The sequence below is a fragment of the Chiloscyllium plagiosum genome, unplaced genomic scaffold (assembly GCF_037043375.1).
Source record: "Chiloscyllium plagiosum isolate Xiang-an unplaced genomic scaffold, Cpla_swu_hap1 HiC_scaffold_17, whole genome shotgun sequence".
Taxonomy (NCBI): domain Eukaryota; kingdom Metazoa; phylum Chordata; class Chondrichthyes; order Orectolobiformes; family Hemiscylliidae; genus Chiloscyllium; species Chiloscyllium plagiosum.
The window spans coordinates 58,039,194-58,058,055 of record NW_028270155.1 but is presented as its reverse complement, the minus strand read 5'-3'; the positions used below and the strand labels follow the sequence as shown (position 1 = coordinate 58,058,055).

Below are 18,862 nucleotides of genomic sequence, written 5' to 3'. Positions count from 1 at the left end.
AAAGATATAATAAGGAAAGAGGAACTAATGATTGAAAATTGATTATAGTTTGCAATTTTAACTGTTTGCTGAAAAACCCACTTACAGGTTTTTGTAGCCAGTCAGAATCACTGTGACCTCTACATGAGGAGAGTTTCTGGCCAACAAGGGCATGGCAACTCATGAAGACTTGGGTTGTGGGGGTAAATTAGGGGCCTTAGCAGTTACATAAATGGCTAAATAGCAATAGTGAGGGTGTTGAAAGGCCATCAGAAACAACAAAACAAAAGAGAACAAGAAGGATGGGAGCAAAACAAAAATTGCTGGAAAAACTCAGCAAGTCTAAGAGTCTGTGGAGAGAAATCAGAGTTAACATTTTGGGTTCAGCAACCCTTCTTCAGAACTGAAGGATGAGAGATTATCCTGTGTCTCAGATGGACCCTACAAGCCACTCACAAGGACATAATGTTAAGACCTTGCCAACTTCAATCCAAAGTCAACAGCACAATAATGACACAAAATGATGACAACAGCAGTTGGAGTAGGCAGAGGAAATTACTGTTTTTCCTCTTCGGGGTAATGTTTTAATTTGAAGATCAGCTAGGGGCAGTCGCACCAATTGTACATCTACAGACTCAGAAATGATACCCATTTGGCACTAAATCACACTTCATCAGCGTTGTGCAAGAGTGTATGTTGTAAATTATGACCTCAAGCAGTTACAAGACATAATGTTTGCACTAATTGCCTCCTTAATCATGTCAGCTAAGCAAATGTAATCAGACACTAATTTAATTGTGTCATTTGGTCTTGGCATTTCTGCTTTATTCATGATGAAGGGCTTATGCCCGAAACATCAATTTTACTGCTCCTCGGATGCTGCCTGAACTGCTGTGCTCTTCCAGCACCACTAATCCAGAATCTGGTTTCCAGCATCTGCAGTCATTGTTTTTACCTATTTCTGAAAAATATTTCATAGCTATCACTGGAAGACAATGCTTTCAAGCTGCCAGATTCATACAGTGAACTGCCCGTATGCAAGGACATGGTCTGTGGTGTGCAAGCATGCCTTTTCTTTTGATATCATGGGGGGGAGGTCACGGTGGCTTTTTGCTAGAGTTTGAGTCGTCCAACGTAAAATGAGCACTTTGGTTGTGCAATGTCTGTTTTGAGAAGGTTATAGTACAATTTGGACAGTGTCTGCCACATCATTGTAGTCTAATGTGACTGGACTAGTACCAAGAAGGAGAGATGTGTTGCATCCGGGGACTTGAGGAATGAACAGCAATCATCTGAGGATAAAGTGAGGATGCAGATCGGGACATTGATGGAGAGGGATATCCAAGAGTCCATGTTAGAGCAATGCATTGTTGAACCTGAGGAGCCAGGTTGAGGCGATTGAAACTTGCTTCTGAGATGAATGATTTGGGTTTTACATTTCCATTAGCTGTGGAACTCTCTGTTGGTTACACTGCAAGTGGCCCTGTTTAGTGCAGTGCAACCTGGTTATTCTTGCAGTCCTTGACCTTTTTTTGAATAAATATCTCATTATTCCATCTGATTTTACACATAATATCTTCAAGTGATCCCACTCTCAAGTATCTACACATTACTGTCCTACTGACTTCAGGTAAAATGTAGTCAGTGAGACACAGCACATACGCTAAAGTCAGGTAGTTCTTTGTATTATCTCAGAGTGTTGTGCAATTAAGTCTTTCATGATAGGCAGCAGCAGGTTCAGAGCAATTCTGAAGCATCTCCTTTTGAATCTTTCATCATCGGTCAGCCTTCAACTTTTCAGAGACAATAACAGAAATTGCTGGATAGGCTCAACAGGTCTGGCAGTATCTGTGCAGAGAAATCAGAGTTAATGTTTCAGGTCGAGTGACTCTTTCCAAGAACTTAGTCAGCCTTTAACGTTTCAAAGTTCACACAAAATGCAAACTTGCCATGAGATGCTCAAGTATCATTTACCTTGGGAGAGGCAGCACTCCACAGTGAGGGAGAGTGGGCATGTGAATTGTTCATTGCATACCTCCCATGATTGGGCGGTACCTGGAGCTCAGCCAAACATTCAGTTTGAAGACATCAGGCAAAGCCGATGTCATGGCCATTAGTTTTGCCTGATTTGGTTGATGTAATTCCTGATGACTTCATAGTGAGTAAGAAGTATGGAGGGGTGATGGAGAGAAGTAGTGAAGGGTTGGGTAATGAATGAATGCATGGCTGAATAGTGGCTTGGCTAGGGATAAGATTTAAAAAGTGCTTCTGTTGAAGAAATTAAATCTGACTCAATTGGTTCCAGCAAGACTGACAACTGTATATGGGAATAGGCTTGGAGAACAGGGAGCAGGAGAGATGGAGGTTAAAATGCCTCAGTGGAGATAGGGGTGGCTATGAGCTACTCAGGGGTGGACTGAGGACACCAGAGTGATGGAAATTGCCTCTGGATGAGGAGTGAGAATGAGAACATAGTTACCCAGCTTAAGTGTTGCTGGAGATCACTATGGGATTAACATCAAGTGAAGCCATAGAAAAATATGGGAAGATAGACCTATGCACCCAATAGCTTAATGTGGTGGACTGGTTACCATTCTTCAGCCTTTGATTGGTGAAGGAGTATTTCATGTTTCAGTGACTGTGCTGATGAACAGCTCTTCAGAATATTTAGCCTGTGCTTTAATGTTCCGAGGAAGAAGGTCACATCCAGCCTCAAAGAAATACAGTAATAAGTTTGAGCTCATGGTGGTGCAGAAAGTATTGAATATGAATATTAAAAATGTAATTAGCTTCAGCTCACTGATACATTTTTGCCGCAGTGTGATTTCTTTCTAAGCTTCATCATGGAGTTTATTGCTTTCACAATGATGAGTCTGTGCAGCAGGTAATGAATCTCCATAGAAACAAATAAAAATAGCCAGCTCATATATTGTAATTAGCTCGGCAAACTAAATGCATTAATTATATGATGAAAAGGGCAGATAAGCAAGCATCTGTTCATGACTTTATTGTCCCGTTAACTATATACAGGTCTAACCTTTGTTGAAAGTGAAGTTTGCTCCAAGCATTACTTAAGTAACAGAGCTTTATGTAGTGACACAGCATAAAGCAGATGCCTCATGTCTGCTCTAGTTATCATTTGAAGGCCCTGTCATATTGCAGATACACAAGTGAGTCACTGAATGATTCAGTGATCAGTCAAAATTAAAATAGTCACTCTGTACATGATCTTACTCCTGATCACGCTGAACATAGAGGAGATTCTGGATTTGTGAGTTTTTCTCCTTTTTCTTCCTGTCTTGTTTTCCTGGTTCATACAGGGGTAAAATTCCACAGCCACAGAAAGCCAGTAGTAACTTGTCTAAAAGGTCATCCACAGAATTTTAATGCAAAACAATGACTGTTCAGCAATGGAAGGCATCACAGTCAAGCCTGTCCCAATCCTAATTATAATATCCATAAGTGCAGCTTTTCACAGGGGTCCACATTAGTTAAAAAGAAAACCTAATATCCTGCTTGGTGTTTTTTGCCCCCTAAAAATCTCCTGCATCTGGGGGCAACAGTAATGTCTCCTTTCAGGTGTATAAAGTTAAAAATCACACAACACCAGGTTATAGTCCAACAGGTTTAATTGGAAGCGCACTAACTTTCGGAGCGACACTCCTTCATCAGGTGGTAGTGGAGGGCTCAATCCTAACACACAGAACTTATAGCAAAAATTTACAGTGTGATGTAACTGAAATTATACATTGAAAAATTGATTGTCTGTTAAGCCTTTCATCTGTTAGAATACAGTGATAGTTTCACTTCTTTCATGTGTAAATCTCAAAATCTTTTTTTAAAATGTTGCATTCTTGGGTTAGCTGTTAACAATGGTGATAGCTAGACAATATGTTGAAGGTGTTGGCCCCCTGTGTTCTCTGTCTATGCCATGACGTTTAGATTGATTCTAATCTAAAAAGTGAGATAACGGAGTTTTACATAAATTCATGCAGTTTTTGAGCTCAGAGTTCTACATGAATGCGTGCAGTTTTTGAGCAAAGTACAATGTAATCCTGCAAGTACAAATTCACCCCTCAAAATATATGTGTGCATGTGGGTCTTTGTCTGTGTGTGTGTGTGTGTAGTGAGTGCAGTGTTTCAAGTCTGTGAGGGGGTGCATGTGTGAGTGTGGGAGTGTGTGTGTATGTAAGGGTGTGTGTGGGTATCTGTGTGTGCGTCTGTGTGTATGTGTATCCGTGTGTATGTGTGTATAGGAGTGCTTGCGTGTGTGTGAGAGTGTGTGTGTGTAGGAGTATCTGTGTGTGTGTGTATAGTGCAATGGTGGTCACCTGTAATGTGACATGAACCCAAGGTCCCGGTTGAGGCCCTCCCTATGGGTACTGAACTTAGCTATCAGCCTCTGCTCGACCACTTTCACCTTTCAGGTGAGAATGGTCCACTTCAACACAGACCACTGATTAAAACAGAAACCTCTCTGATTTCAGTACATCATTTACTCTGTTAGCAATCAATTTAACTCTTCTTTTGACTTGATGCTGATTTTGCTTGTCTTCTGTGTGTGTGGCTACTAAGGATAGCTGGTCATGTCGTTTCGTGGCTAGTTGGTGTTCATGGATGCGGATCGTTAGCTGTCTTCCTGTTTGTCCTATGTAGTGTTTTGTGCAGTCCTTGCATGGGATTTTGCTCATGAGCAAAACCAATGTAGTGTACAAAATCCCATGCAAGGACTGCACAAAACAATACATAGGACAAATAGGAAGACAGCTAACGATCCGCATCCATGAACACCAACTAGCCACGAAACGACACGACCAGCTATCCTTAGTAGCCACACATGCAGATGACAAGCAACATGAATTCGACAGGGACAACACTACTATTATAGGACAAGCCAAACAGAGAATAGCCAGGGAATTCCTAGAGGCATGGCACTCATCCACAGATTCTATCAACAAACACATCGACCTGGACCCAATATACCGGCCACTGCAGCGGACAGCTGGAACTGACAACCGGAAGCGGCAGATACAAACCACTACAAATGCTGGAGGAAACAACACAGAAGCGCTTCACAGCAGGCTCCCAAGCACTGAGGATGTCACCTAGACAGGGGACGAAACGTCTGCAACACAAATTCCCAGCTTGGCGAACAGAACCACAACATGCTATGAGTTAGTTAGTTTATTTACCGAGTATTTACTTTATCATTATTGAGAAAAGGGTTTCAGCACTTCAAAAATTAAAGTTGTTTTTACAGGAGTAAAACTGCATATTTGATATGATCTTAACATCATTTTGGTTTAGTAACAACTTAAGCAGGTAATATAATACAGCCAGAGCAGGTTCACTTTGAATTTCTTTGAATTTCGGTTCCAGAAATACATTTCACATCACTTGGGAGTGTCACCCCAACTACAGCATAGAATTTACAGCACATAAAGCAGGCGTTAATGTTTATACAACTCGTCTTTCAGCTTATGCTACCTAAACTTATTAGCATAGCTTTCTATTCATATTTCTCCACGTGCTTTTCCAGTTTCCCCTTCAATATATCTATACTGCTCACTGCAATGATTTCACGTTGCCCTTCAATTATTGCATGTGGCAATGTATACCACATTCTGAACAATCTCTAAATAAAAAAGTTTCTTCTGAGTTCCCTGAGTCAATACAATGCTATCTTTTAAAACATAATTTCAATGGTTCAGAGGTCTTTACCAAGACCCTGTAAACTTGTAACATTAGTAAACAGCAGGCAGAATTTGACATCTCCCCAGAGAGACTAGAAATATCTGTAGTCAGCAAGATTAAATGTTAATAGAGAAATGTTTTCTTAGTGATCAAGTGTTGGCTGGAATCTTAACTAAAAACCAATAGGACTGCAGATGCTGAAAATGATGGTAGGAACCTTGCTGTGTTCTTCTGGATTGTTAAGTCTCGATTATACCATTGGTGGTAATATAAACTGAGTATTCCCAGGGCAACTAAAACATTTCTGACCATTAACAATTTGGTTCTGAATGTACCAGGACCACAGTGGTTAATCTTTCTGTACGTTAAGAGCATTCAGTCAATTAGTGTGAAACCCACTTCTTAGGTAACAAGTAACTTCACCACATAGATTCAAAAGAAAAAGGATAGTCCTGCAGATTTAGTTTATTTTTAAATTGATGTCTGCAGAGAAAATTTCTTTTCTTTATTTGGTGTGTTTGTTTGCATCTTTGCTGAGCAAAATAAATCAATAATTTTGTTGCATTCATTGTTGAGTAGCTCAGAAGTACCACAAGGCTCAATCCTTTCTTATGTTTGTACCCTCTTTTGTTCTGAATTACTGTTGACCAAGTAAGCATGATACAACATCTGAACAAATGGCTCAATCATGTCCACTGACCTACCATGAAAAATGTGGGAGCGTTGGAATTTGGTTTGAAGCGGTGCTATGACTGAGATTGGACTGTCTTTCCTTAGTTACACTACTGTATTGTTTACAATAAAAATGTAAATGTTTTCAACAAGTTATCTAATTTAACTGTATTGGTTCCAAAATATACTGAAATCCATCAACCAGGTTCCCTTAATATACAACCAAGATCATGGCTGATCTTTGCAACAGCTTCACCTTCCCACGTTATTCCCACAACTGTTGTAAAATCCCCAGATCAAGTTCAAATTCAAGTTTGATACGTTTCCTTTGTTTTCCTTTAAGCCACTTGGAACATCTCAGTTCGGTAAATTCAAACCGAACAGAACAGAAACAAGGGATGTGGAAACAGTGTTGTAAGGTGAGGCTGAGGTAAAAGATCAGCCAAGCTCTTATTGAGTAGTTCAAAGGTACCGAATGGCTCAATCCTTTCTTATGTTCGTATCCTCTTTTGTTCTGAATTGCTGTAGACAAAGTAAATATGGGGCGAAAGTGAGGACTGCAGATGCTGGAGATCGGAGTCTAGATTAGAGTGGTGCTGGAAAAGCACAGTAGGTCAGGAAGCATCTGAAAAGCAGGAAAATCGACGTTTCAGACAAAAGCCTTTCATTTCCCATGTGAACAAATGGTTCAATCATGTACAGTAACTTACAATATAAACTGGGGGTGGTGAATTTAGTTTGAGGTGGTGTTATGACTGAGGTTGGACCGTCTTTCCTCAGTTCCACTGTTTGCAACCCATATTTAAATGTTTCTGTAAGTTATTTAATTTAATTATATTAGTTTCAAAATACATAAAAATCCATCAATCAGGTTCCATTAATATATACCAAAATTATTGCTCAGCAAACATGCAAACACACACACCAGTTAAAGAAATAAAAGAAACTTCTTTTCAGAGATCTATTTAAAAAAAAGCCTTTGGCTAAAAGGTTGTTAATCTCAAATCGAAAGGAACAAAATTTGAAATGTTCCAGATAGCTTTTGATTTGGTGTCCTGATACATGTAAGTGAGATATATAGTTATCAGCGCAATCTTCAGAAGCAGTTAATTCAGGGGATGTTGAGAGGAAGTCCTCCACAAGGTTCTCAGAAGAATTGCTGTATCAATTTTCCAGTGCTCACACTAGACCGGACTAAACTAGAATGTTTTATTTTCTAAAAAGATGGGTAGCATCTTTCTGAGCAGACTACATCCCAAGTGACATTTACAAACAATGTACAAAAAAAACCTCAAAACTCGTGACAACCATAAACCCAGACCCGTGACTTCCCTGTAAACAAGCTCAAGCAGTTCCATTGTCGATAAAGCGGTAATTATTTATTAAACTATATAATCTCTTCCAATAAGAGTTTTGAAGGAAGGTCCAAACTGACCTTCATTAGGGAAAACCAAGTCCACTCAAATTTTTTTTTAACAAACATTTTAATGTCAGTCCTAAACACATATTGACCATATAAGTATCTTTGTCACAGTGATTACATAAAACACTCATTGAATGGCAGGACATCCGGAAGCTCAGAGGAACAGAGGGATCTTAGGTGCTTGTCCACAGATCCATGAAGGCAGCAGGGCAGATTAAGATGGTAGATAGTGCATATGAGACACTATTAGTTGAGGCATAGATTATAAGAGCAGGGAGATAATATTGGACTTGCATAGAACTTTGGTTAGGCCACAGCTGGAATGCTGTCCTGGCTCCCACATAGTAGGAAAAATGTGATTGCACTGGAGGGAGTGCAGAGAAGATTCACCAGGATGTTGTCTGGGTTGAAGCGGCTTAGCTATGAAGAGAGACTGGATAATCTCAGGCTGTTTTCTTTACAGCAGAGAAGATTTAAGAGAGGAAATGACGGAGGTGTATAAGATTATGAAGGGCATGGGCATGGCGGATAGAAAGCATTTGATCTTGTGAGTCGGTAACAAAGGGGGAAAATTTTAAGGTGAAAGGCAGGAAGTTTATTGGGGAATTGAGAAAATACAATTTCACCTGAGGATGATGGGGGCTCTGGAATGAGGGTAGTTGAGGTAGGAAACCTCATAAAAGTACTTGGATGAGAACTTGAAATGTCATAGTGTAGTTTGTGTTGGTGCAGACTCAAAGGGCAAAAGGGCATTTCTGTACTATATGATTCTCTGAACGGTTAATAAGAATCTGTAGTCAAATGAAACATGGGTCAGATGAGTGTGAAATGGGCTACAGATTCACTATAATTTCTACAAATGATCAATTTCCCCCTTTATTTTTTTTTTATCAACACTGCAGATATCCAAGCACATCCATTCAAGTCTTTCTCATATATTTTCTTTTTCAGGGTTTGACCATTAAACCGCTTGTTAAATGGTTGAAGGTAAAGCGAAGTGATCATCACAAGCCCACACTTAATGAAGAGTTGCATGAACGTGTAGGTGTACAAGATCTGGTCTTTTTCCTTTCTAGAATCTTAAATTTTGTTGCTGCAAATTCAATTTTCCATCCATTAATTTCAAAGTACAGTCTTTTCCTCTATTGTAATAAGCGAATGCTCTCATAGTCACTGATTGTCAAACTGCTATCTGGTACATACATGTTGCCACATATGGACAGGATTTGGGTTTTCTTATGATCCCAACTGACATTATTATTGGACAAACCAGACCCCAGGCCAAAATCTGGCTTGATAGATCCTTTTTGTAACGGGTGGTCTTTCACTGAAACACAAGATTTGGTTTTAACAATAAATGAAACGTTTATTATGCAGAAGACGAGTACACCAAATTATTTACATCTAACACAAGTTTAAAGATGCAACGCACACTCCCCACCCAATTAAGGATGATGGGTGGGCTTCTGAGGCAGGAGGGCCAATAGAGTGTCATCCAGCACTGAGAGGGTAGTAATCTGCTGAGACAGGTAAGGGAGAGAGGGCAGCTCAAGATGCCTTTTCAATACTTTCAATGTGTATCAGGAAGCATCTCTGTGAAATATTTCATTTGTGTCAGGAGGGGTCCCTATTTGTTGCCTTAATGACCTGATATATTTATTTGCTGCTTGTGTGCGGTTAGCTGTTCCAGCTCAGGCCTTGCCTGTTTGAATGTGGCTCATGTTGGTAGACCAGTATGCCTGTCAGAACTGAGAATTCTGGGCCCATCTCCTATCCTGTCCCCACTGATTCAGAAAAGTTTGGTCAGAGGTTACTGATAATCTGCTGAATTAACTGGTTTCAGTTTGTCAAGACACAAACACAGTTAAACCACTCAGAGGATAACTCTAAGCAATGTCTTCTTTATTGACCCCTCCTGTGACTGTTCTGATTATAAGTAAATGAATCAGATGTCTGTTGTGGAGTGGACATGAGCAGACAATTATTGAAGAATTTTAAGCATTTTGTTAAATTGAATAACTACTGCTTTAATTTAACAATTTGGCAATTGTTAAGCTATTCCTTTACCAGTAATACTGGCAGTTTAAAGAAGGGATAGAAATGTCAAAAAATAAAGAATTGCAGATGCTGGAAATCTGAAACAAAAACAGAAATTGCTGGAGAAACTCAGCAGGTCTGGCAGCATTCTGAAGCTGGGTCACTGGACTTGAAACATTAACTCTGCTTTCTCTCCACAGATGCTGCGAGACTTACTGAGTTTCTCCAGTAATTTTTGTTTTTGACGGAGATAGCTCATCTCTGTAAGTAGTTGACCAGAGAAAAGCTATACAGTATTATATAGGACGGTATAAGTTGTGGAAAACTGTCGCAAGCAACGAATGGGACAAAGAAAATCAAATGCTGTTGAAAATCTGAACATGGAAACATTCCTAGGTTAAGGTAGAGTTGTGGAGAAAGATAAATCAAGTAAATTTTCATTTCAGTGATGAGTAGAAGTTGTTATGGGAATCAAAGTGAGGTATGAGGCTCTATATGTGCAAAAATTATTGAAGTTGGTAAGGCTAACAGTTCTTGTGACTAGTTGCAGAACCCTGAACATCTATGCTGTGGGAAAGTCCAGATAAATGAATCCAAACAGCTAATTACCTGCATATAATGGGCATTAGTTGAGTTCCATAAAATAGGCTTTTCCATTTTCGTAGTTAATCCACATGATAAACACAGCCTTCTCTATCACTATTGTTAAACTAAAGTTTTCTTAGTATCCCGGGTTTCTTCAATGTTACTATGTTTCCATTTGTTTACAGTGATTTTACAAAAAGATTTTTTGAAGATAAGATGATTGCTTCTGACTGTAGCAGCTATATTCTGCTTTCACAATAATGTGTTCTTTGATCAGTCAGCTCAGGAGATATTCATCGTAATTTGTTGTCATTTCTTTCTTGATAGCAAGTCAATTCTTAGGAATCTGACACCACTTTTTGCTTCTTATATTCAAAGGCTTTTGACCACATTCTGGCAGCCGTAGAAGACATTGTAGGTCACCATGGTTACCATTATTGGAGAGACAAGTGAGTTTCAAAATAAACATTTAATTTATGTGAATTTATGTTAAATCAACCCAATAAGGATAGGTAGCTGTATAAGTGCTTTCAAAATATTTTACTTATAAGTGATAATTCACGATAAGTGATTCTTTTGTGGTAACCTCTTGTAGGTCGACAATGTGATAGAACTGCTTTTACCTCAATATTTTCACTGAGCCATCCTTACTTCTCAGAGTTGGATTTTCTATGTAATTATTTTTTCGCTAATATTATCTTTACTGTGTGTAGGAAAAAAAATCTAGTTCTTAACTTCCAGATGAATGAAACAGATACCATACAGATGCTGGGCTGCAGTAGTTCCTGCAACTAGTGTCAAATCTGTTAATTGTTCACTTAAGAAAAACTTTAAAAAAAATAATAGTTTTTTGTTTTAAAAGACAAACATGACCTTCCTAAGGATCAATTCTTTTTAATACACAACATGTATTTGCTTTAGGTAAAGGCATTTCTTAGAGGAAGTACTTCCTTAAACAAAATTTTCATAATTCACCAAATCTTTCACATTGCTTTTGAACTGTCACTGCTGCAATATAGCGAAACATTGTTGTAACTTAAGGCTTGAGACAATCTTTGTGTAATGCAGAGGCTGATGGAAAGGAACCTGCTGAACATGATTTTGTAAAAGATAGGTTTTCCAGGGCCCAGGCAGTCCTGAAAGAAACAAGGGTGATTCAGGAAAACTGAAAATAGACTGTTTCCCCTTTGTCTGGAAGTTTCCTGGATTGGGGTTGTAAGTGGAGGTATTTAAATCTGTTTCTGTCCACAAGGAAACTCTTACCAGCTACACACTGGATAGCTGGACCCAATACCTAGAGCAGCTGAGGTCTTCCCATGTTAAGAAAGAGCACCCATTAATACACCATGGTGTAAACAAACCTTACATTGGTAATTTGTCAAGTGTTGCCAATGGCTTCATCTGATGTTGAAGCTAAGTTGAAACATATCCAATGCTTTCGGTAGGACGCGGGAACATGGTTGTTGATAAAAAAAAACTTTCAAAGGAAGGAAATGGAGCCAAAAAAGTTTCTCAATTTGGGTGAAACTTGCCCTCTCAAATGAGCAAGAAAAATCCCATGATGCTGTTCAGATTAAGGGAGTTCCTGCCAACATTCATTCCTGAACCATCATCACCAAAACAGACTATCGGGTCATTGCTATTTTTGGGAGCTTGCTGTGTAAAAATTGGCTGTCGTGTCCATGTATTAAAAAGTATGACATCACTTCAATAGTAATTCATTGGCTGTAAAATGTTTCAGATGTGGTGGGACTATGAAAGGCAGTGTATAAATGCATGCTTTTAAAAAAATCTACATTGTGTGCATGTCTCCAGATGGACTGAACATTTCAACACTAAAGCTCAGGGGGCCAGTTTCCATTCCTGCCAGCCAGAATGCAGTATTTGTAAAATCAGAATTAGATTTTATTGTCATGTGTACTCAAGTTCAGGACAGAGAAAAGTGCACAAGATTGCCATTCACTGGCATCATCTTACTCACAAAACCATAATTTTCCAAAAAAGTAAATTTTAAAAAAGCATAAATAAAAGAAAAAGAGCCAAAAGGAAAGAAAAAAAATGTAGAGATCTTAAAGTCCCTCACCTGGAGTCTCTTATAGCAAATCAATTGCCAGGAGGAGTCACGTTTTTGCTGCTGCTGTCATGGCTGCTGTCACCAGCTCAGATCGACAGGAGGAGATTTGCCATCTCCCCAATCACCAGGAGGAGTCGCAACCTAGCTACTGCTGATACCACCACCTCTGATCGCCAGGAAGTTGCTGCCATTCTGCACATGGACCGCTCTCACTGCCATGCCGATGCTGCCGAATCCCTGCAAAAGGCTTTAAAGAAAAGCAAAATGAAGAAAGAAAAGCGAAAGCAAAAAGAAGAAAAAGAGGAAGAAAAGCCAGTGGGAGGGGAGGAGCCCTGGGCTCAGCCCTACTACTCCACCGCCATCTTGGTTTGATAGTTTGCAAACTTTGAAGTGTAGAAAATATGCAAAAACATTGAATTAAGAGCCTAATTCTGTCTATTCCAACTTTAAATGGTTCTATAAAGGGTGAGTGATTTCCTCTGGCAAAACATTGCAAAGTGACAGGGATAGAATGAAAATCTATTCAGTTTTTCAACCATTCACTTTACATGTAAAAGTGACAGTTTTCTTATGATTCCCATTAAATATACATGAGGCACTATATTGGAGATAGAAAGAGCATTGCAATATTTATAATTTAATTCAGATCTATTTGCTTGATAAATTATTACTTTGCCCTTCTAGCTTTTAATTTCTTTGAACTTTAATTATTATTGTAATTACTTGGAACTGTATTACAGCATAGTTATATTGCAAAGTACAATGTAATACTAGGCATAACTTTAATCAAGAATAGATTGCTTTAAAACAGGAAAGTCAACAAGTCAAGAAATTATTGTTCGTATTACATTTGTAGTTAATTTCTTCATCTATTATTTTAACAGGGAAGTGAAATCCATTATTTTAAGTAAATTAACAGATCACTAAAGTGACAGAAAACATGATAATAAGTCAATAGTCAGTTGTTCACCACCAATACTAACGCAAAGAGCTGTTTTTGGATGCTGTTGCCAAAGAAAAGGAGTGATCAAGCATAATTGTTCGTGGTCATTTGAAGTAACATTGCAGGAGCAGGAAGAGATATCACTTCAAGTGACTCTCTGGCCCAGTTCGGTAGGTAAGAATGGAACTAGGCATTCCTTTCAGCTCAGGAGGCTTCAGAGGAGGTGCCCAGCTGTGCCAGAGTCTGTTGGCTGAGAAGGATGAGGAGCAATAATTTCCCCTTATCACCATCACATGGGGATGACATTTGTGACATTGAGGAGAGCATGATTGTACCATGGCAGGAGTGGAAACCTGATTGGAGGAATTCAAACATGACCTTCCTGGAAAATACTAGGCATCAATTTGTGAGGTAACAGTATACTCATTTAAAAGACAGAGAACAGACCTCCAGGTGAGAGAACTGTTAACAGTGGGTCCCAGAAGGAATTCAGGGAGTCAGCGCTTTATGGGGTCAATGGTGCTGTAAGTGTTCTGATGGGTAAGCTGAGCCTGGGGTGTGTATAAAGAGTAATAGAATTTGGAGAAATTTGCAAATTCAGGCCTTTGACAGAGTCAGAGATGGGTGTGGTTTGGGGGAAGTTTGTAAAATGGGCCAGGGGAAGAAGTTTTAATTGAATGTAGAACAGCAACAGAATATGAAAATAGCAGTAAGAGAAGGTCATTTGACTTCCTTAAATGGAAGGCCCCTTATTTTGAGACTGTGTCCTGTTGTAGACTCTCCCACAAAAACAAATTCTCACCGTGTCCAACGTGTCAAAACCCTTCAGTTTTCATTAAGGCCACCTCTCATTCTTCTAAACTCCATTGAGTTATAGACCCAACCTGCTCAACCTGTCTTCAGAAGACAACACCTTAATCACACAAGTCAACCAGTGAATCGTAGAAACATAGAAAATAACTGTAGGAATAGGCCATTCAGGCTTTCAAGCCTGCACAGCCATCCGAGATGATCATGTCTTATCACATGATTCAGTCCCCTGTTCCCACTTTTTCTCTACACTCTTTAATTACTTTCACCCTAAGAACCATATCTGATTCCTTCTTGAAGATATTCAGCGTTTCACCTCAATTCCACAGGCTCACCTGGATGATGATATTTCTCCTCATCTCAGACCTAACTGGGCTACCTTGTATCCTCAGACTGTGACCCCTGTCTCTAGACTCCTCGGTCATTGAGAACATCCTTTCTGCATTTACTTTATCTGATCTGCTATACTCAATTCAAGTATATCCCTTTTAAGTAAGGAGACAAAAAATATTTGTAGGACTCTCAGTGCAGTCCTATATAGCTGTAGCAAGACTTCTGATTTGTATTCTCCATTCCCATTGCAATAAACGGCAACATTCCAATTACTTTCTCAATTACTTATTGTTTTGCATGCTGTCTTTTTGTGTTTCATGTATAAGGACATCCAGATGCCTCTGTACCATGGAAATAATATTTTGATTTTCTATTCTCCCCACCACAGTTAACAACTGCATATTTTCCCGTTTTATATTCCATCTGCCTTTTTTGCTTTGCATGATCCTCACAACTTTCTTTCTTACCTATCATCAGCAAATTTGGCTATAATACAATTGGTGTCTTCATCAGGTTTTTGATACTGATCCTAATTAGTTGGTACCCCAGCAATTACATTTGTTAACCTGAAAGTAACCCATCCATCTCTGTTTCCAATGTTAAGTTGTTATGATCCTAGCTAATGTTATTACTGGACAAGTCAGATCCCAGACTGAAATCTGACTTAGTCATAGAGTCATAGAGATGTGCAGCACGGAAACAAACCTTTCGATCCAAATCGTCCATGCTGACCAAATATCCCAACCCAATCTAGTTCCATTTGCCCATATCCCTCCAAACTCTTCCTATTCATATACCCATCCAGATGCCTTTTAAATGTTGCAATCATACTAACCTCCACCTCTGGCATCTCATTCCATACATGTACTACCCTCTGCATGAAAAAGTTGCCCCTTAGGTCCCTTTTATATCTTTCCCCTCTTACCCTAAACCTATGACCTCTAGTTCTGGACCCCTTTCAAGTTTCACAACAAGCCTTCCAATAGGAAGGAGACCAGAATTGCACACAATATTCCAAAAGTGGCCGAACCAATGTCCTGTACCGCCGCAACATAACCTCCCAACTCCTGTACTCAATACTCTGACCAGTAAAGGAAAGCATACCAAACGCCGTCTTCACTATCCTATCTACCTGCGACTCCACTTTCAAGAAGTTATGAACCTGCACTCCAAGATCTCTTTGTTCAGCAGCACTCCCTAGGACCTTATCATTAAGTGTGTAAGTCCTGCTAAGATTTTCTTTCCCAAAATGCAGCACCTCGCATTTATCTAAATTAAACTCCATCTGCCACTCCTCAGTCCATTAACCCATCCAATCAAGATCCCGTTGTAATCTGAGGTAACCTTCTTCGTTGTCCATTACATCTCCAATTTTGGTGTCATCTGCAAACTTACTTACTATAATTTATGCTCGCATCCAAATCATTTATGTAAATGACAAAAAGTAGAGGGCCCCGCACCGATCCTTGTGGCACTCCACTGGTCACAGGCCTCCAGTCTGAAAAGCAACCCTCCACCACCACCCTCAGTCTTCTACCTTTGAGCCAGTTCTGTATCCAAATGGCTAGTTCTCCCTGTATTCCATGAAATCTAACCTTGCTAACCAGTCTCCCATGGGGACCTTGTCAAATGCCTTACTGAAGTCCATGTAGATCTCGTCTACTGCTCTGCCCTCATCAATCCTCTTTGTTACTTTTTCAAAAAACTCAATCAAGTTTGTGAGACATGATTTCGCACACACAAAGTCATGTTGACTATCCCCAGTCAGTCCCTGCCTTTCCAAATACATGAGGAGAAAGTGAGGTCTGCAGATGCTGGAGATCAGAGCTGGAAATGTGTTGCTGGAAAAGCGCAGCAGGTCAGGCAGCATCCAGGGAACAGGAGAATCGACGTTTCGGGCATAAGCCCTTCTTCAGGACGCGATCTCCAAATACATGTACATCCTGTCCCTCAGGATTCCCTCCAACAAATTGTCTACCAGGTTCACTGGTCTATAATTCTCTTCTTGTCCTTACCACCCTTTTTAAACAGTGGCACCACGTTAGCCAACCCCTAATCTTCTGGCACCTCACCTGTGACTATCGACAATACAAATCTCTCAGCAAGGGTCCCAGCAATCACTTCCCTAGCTTCACACCAAGTTCTAGGGTACACCTTGGGGATTTGTCCACTTTTATATGTTTCAAGACATCCAGCACTTCCTCCTCTGCAATATGAACATTTTTCAAGATGTCAACATCAATTTCCCTACATTCTATATCCTCCATGTCCTTTTCCACAGTTATCACTGATGCAAAATCTCTTGTGGCTCCACACAAAGGCCGCCTTGCTGATCTTTGAGGGGCCCTATTCTCTTCCCTGTTACCCTTTTGTCTTTAATGTATTTGTAAAAACCCTTTGGATTCTCCTTAATTCTATTTGCCAAAGCTATCTCATGTCCCCTTTTTGCCCTCCTGATTTTCCTCTTAAATATGATCCTACTGCCTCTACACTCTTCTAAGGATTCATTCGATCTATCTTGTCTATACCTGAATATGCTTCCTTTTCTTTTCTTAACCAAACCCTCAATTTTTTTAGTGATCCAGCATTCCCTACACCTACTGGCCTTTCCTTTCACCCTGACAGGAATATACTTTCTCTGGACTCTTGTTATCTCATTTCTGAAGGCTTCCCATTTTCCAGCCGTCCCTTTACCTGTGAACATCTGCCCCCAATCAGCTTTTGAAATTTCTTGATCGATCATTTAGTTTTGTTTTATCAATGTGGTCTCTCAATGAAACATGAGTACTCAATATGGCATATTTGATTTTAACAATGAAACAGAAGATTATTACACAAAAATAATTAAGATAAAATAGAATGAACCTAGCCATGTACACATAACACAGATTTAAAGATTTCAAAACACACATTAGATATATGACCTCTTTAATCATAAAAACACCACTTTCCAGTACTCACACCAGAGCAAATTCCTTTTCCACCACCCCTATAGGAATTAATCTAAGTGTGACTTCAACTTCCAATCTTTGAAGTTGATAGCCTCTGCCTGGAGCTTTCACACATTGAGCCTAAACTTTCACAGTTTCAAAATGCCTTCAGGGTTTTAGCCAAAATCTTCTCATCTGGAGATTTTATTAAACCAGTTAAATCGAAGTGAGCTATTTCTAACTGTTTTAGAACATAGAAACATAGAACATAGAACAGTACAGCACAGAACAGGGCCTTCAGCCCATGATGTTGTGCCGACCATTGATCCTCATGTGAGGTAAACCTAATGTACGAACCCTCAAATTTCTGTGACCATATGCATGTCCAGCAGTCTCTTAAATATCCCCAATGACCTCGCTTCCACAACTGCTGCTGGTAACGCATTCCATGCCCTCATAACTCTCTGCGTAAAGAACCCGCCTCTGACATCCCCTCTATACTTTCCGCCAAACAGCTTAAAACTATGACCCCTCGTGTTAACAATTTCTGCCCTGCCCTGGGATAAAGTTTCTGGCTATCAACTCTATCTATGCCTCTCATTATCTTGTACACCTCAATTATGTTCCCTCTCTTCCTTCTTTTTTCCAATGAAAAAAGTCTGAGCCTCTCTTCATAAGATAAACCCTCCATTCCAGGCAGCATCATGGTAAACCTCCTTTGAACCCTCTCCAAAGCATCCACATCTTTCCTATAACAGGGCGACCAGAACTGGACGCAGTATTCCAAGTGCGGTCTAATCAAAGTTTTATAGGCTGCAACAAGATCTCGCGGCTCTTAAACTCAATCCCCCTGTTAATGAAAGCCAAAATACCATATGCTTTCGTAACAACCCTGTCCACCTGGGTGGCAATTTTAAGGGATCTATGTACCTGCACACCAAGATCCCGCTGTTCCTCCACACTGCCAAGAATCCTGTCTTTAATCCTGTACTCCACTTTCAAGTTTGACTTTCCAAAATGCATCACTTCGCATTTATTCAGGTTGAACTCCATCTGCCACCTCTCAGCCCATCTCTGCATCCTGTCAATGTCACGCTGCAGCCTACAACTGTCAACGACACCTCCAACCTTTGTGTCGTCTGCAAACTTGCTAACCCATCCTTCAATCTCCTCATCCAAGTCATTAATAAAAATAGCAAAGAGTAGAGGCCCAAGAACAGAGCCCTGTGGAACACCACTCACCACTGATTTCCAGGCAAAATACTTTTCTTCACTGGCTGTCTTCTGTCGACCAGCCAATTCTGTATCCAGACAGCTAAATTTCCCTGTATCCCATTCCTCCTGACTTTCTGAACGAGCCTACCATGGGGAACCTTATCAAA

At 39.9% G+C, this 18,862-nt stretch overlaps 1 protein-coding gene across 4 annotated transcripts in view; it reads left to right on the top strand.

Annotated features, from left to right (window-relative positions):
* slc9a5 (solute carrier family 9 member A5) overlaps positions 1-18,862 on the top strand; it is a 280,610-nt gene that overhangs the window by 182,144 nt on the left and 79,604 nt on the right. For all 4 annotated transcript variants that reach the window (XM_087995957.1, XM_043707124.2, XM_043707125.2 and 1 more), the window contains exons 8-9: positions 8,720-8,809; positions 10,769-10,839. In XM_087995957.1, coding sequence (XP_087852083.1) covers positions 8,720-8,809; positions 10,769-10,839 — 161 coding nt within the window. The remainder of the gene's footprint in view (positions 1-8,719; positions 8,810-10,768; positions 10,840-18,862) is intronic.